The sequence below is a fragment of the Scomber japonicus genome, chromosome 9 (genome assembly GCF_027409825.1).
Source record: "Scomber japonicus isolate fScoJap1 chromosome 9, fScoJap1.pri, whole genome shotgun sequence".
NCBI classification, from domain to species: domain Eukaryota; kingdom Metazoa; phylum Chordata; class Actinopteri; order Scombriformes; family Scombridae; genus Scomber; species Scomber japonicus.
In genome coordinates, this window is record NC_070586.1 from 10,962,722 (window position 1) to 10,965,084 (window position 2,363).

At 41.0% G+C, this 2,363-nt stretch overlaps 1 protein-coding gene across 1 annotated transcript; it reads right to left on the reverse strand.

Moving 5' to 3' along the window:
• Positions 1-1,422, reverse strand: LOC128364120 (zinc-binding protein A33-like). The gene has a single exon (XM_053324646.1). It carries the CDS (start codon positions 1,420-1,422, stop codon positions 1-3), a length of 1,422 nt encoding a protein of 473 aa, XP_053180621.1.
• Between the last annotated feature and the right edge of the window lie 941 nt (positions 1,423-2,363).

Consider the following 2,363-nt stretch of genomic DNA (forward strand, 5'->3'; position numbering starts at 1 on the left):
TCACAGAGAAATCTCAGTTTCACAGATCTTGATATCAGTGGTTTTAGAATCACCAGCTGATCCAATACAGAAATAAGGGAAGAGTTTCTCAGTAAAAGTGTCTCTGAGTGTGCAGATGTGAGTCTCGTCTGCAGGGTCGTAGAAGGACACCTCCCCCCTGTCATAGTCCAGCTGGACTCTGATCCTCTGGAGACTCTTCTTCACTGTGACAGTCTCACCTAGACTATTTTTGTATTCTCCATCACCATACAGTAAACACCATATTCCACAATGTGGTGAAGCATATACCTCTCCCCTCCTGTCAACTGACTCTTTAGCCAAACCCATAACCCAGACAGGATGGTCTCCCACCTCCACCTCCCAGCCGTGTTTCCCTGAGTTGAAGCCCTCAGAGCCCAGAACATGGGTATACTTAGTGCATCTCTCTGGATTATCTGGGAGCTGCCTCGTGTCTCCATGTCTCACACTGGTCAGATCATCAGATAGACAGAGCCATCCACTGGCAGTGTTTGGGTCCAGAATGACAGGACTGAAGTGGACCTTCTCCTTCATCTTCTCCCAGACTCTGAAGGACAGGTTGCCCAGGTGTTTGGCCTCATCTATCAGCGCTCCTGAGACCAGCTGTGGATCTGACAGTGAGCACTGGGCTCTGGCTCTGGTCTGAGTGGGTTTATAACTGCTGAGGAATGACACATTGTGTTTCTGCAGGTCTTCTTCAACAGCAGAGATACTGTCTGACAGAGAGGAGATCTGCTCCTGAATCCTATTCATCTCACTGCTCATAGTCTTCCTCTTCTGCTCCTCTTCCTCCCTCAGAGCTGCCAGTCTGGACTCCTCTTCCTCTTTCATGAACTGGTGGAGCTTGTTGAACTCTGCTCTGATCTGCTTCTCTGTGGACAACAGCTGATTCTTGGAGTGTTCAATCATTTCATTGTATGTTTTCTCCACTTGTTTGAATTCATCCTTCTTGTCCTGTAGTGACTCTAAATCAGATTTCAGCTGGTCCTTCAGGTCACTGACTGCTTGTTCTACAGGAACCACTTTGTGACCGTGGTGGAGAGAAAACTCACAAACAGGACACACAGCTCTCTGTTCATCCTCACAGAACCAATAAGGGACTTCTGGATGTTTATCACACACCACCTCCTCTTTTACGTTTTCTACCTCTGTCTCAGGTGAATCATTAATGTGGCTCTTAGCAAAGGAGTCAGCGAGGTCTTTGAGAGAAAGGTTGATGGATGGATAATCCTTTGAAGATTTTCTTTTACAAATGGGACAGTTTTTGTTTTTAGCTTGTTCCCAGAATTTTTGCAGACAGCTTGAACAGAAGCTGTGGCTGCAGCTCAGAGACACAGGATCTCTGAAAGTCTCTGAACACACATGGCAGCTCAGGAAACTTTCAAAAAGAGCTCTTTCAGCCATTTTCTCAGATTTCTGGATTTTCTTTCACTCACCAATTCACAATTTTCTCCAAACAATTTTCTCCAAATCCTCCAAATGTTTGTTCTTCAGTGCAGATTTGACTCTGTAATGTAATGCCGTCTGCGATTTGTTCAACGATGAAAAATCTGCTTTCAGTTTCATTTCCTCGTGTTCAGGTGGAGAAATGATTCAAATGAAACTGACATTTGATTGTTTCTCCACCAGATGGAGCTGTTTCCTTATTTAATAGTCAGTAGTTTTCTGTGATTCTATGAATAGGTGAATTATATCAGCATTTCTTATGTGGTCCATTTTGCACAGTAAAACATGTTTTATTTAAAAAAAAATGCATTCAGTATCAATGTCATTTTAAACAAGTCTGACTATATAAACATTTTGAATGCTTCCCTAACGAATCTTTACTTTAAGAACATGAATGATTAAAACATCAAAAGTGAATTTTAAATTCACAGCCCTCACAACCAGTAACGATTTGAAAATAACTGTTAAAAAAGAAAAAAGAAAAATAAATATAATATAAAAATATTGTAGATATAATTTCTGCATTTTGCAGATGGTTTGAACAGAAGCTGCAGTTGTAGGTCAGAGACACAGGATCTCTGAAAGTCTCTGAACACACATGGTGGTTCAGGAAACTTTCAGTGAGAGCAGATGAGAGGGTTCAACTCTTTGTAATATATATAAATCTATTATCAGAAATTAACCCTGCTCCAGTGTTTGTTGCACCACCCTTATTTAAGTGTTTGCGGTCAAATTTGCTCTTATGTTAACACAAAAATCATAAATCATCACCAAATATCACTTTTTTAGGTTTGAAACAATGTCTCAAAGTAGTGGTTAACACGATTAACTATCATTTACAAAGTCATCATTTGGCTCAAAAATCTCTCGGACAGAAAATCGTCTAATCAATCACCTAC

What these genes read in the sequence shown, in the direction of transcription:
- LOC128364120 (XM_053324646.1), bottom strand. Translation starts at nt 1,422, where the DNA reads ATGGCTGAAAGAGCTCTTTTTGAAAGTTTCCTGAGCTGCCATGTGTGT.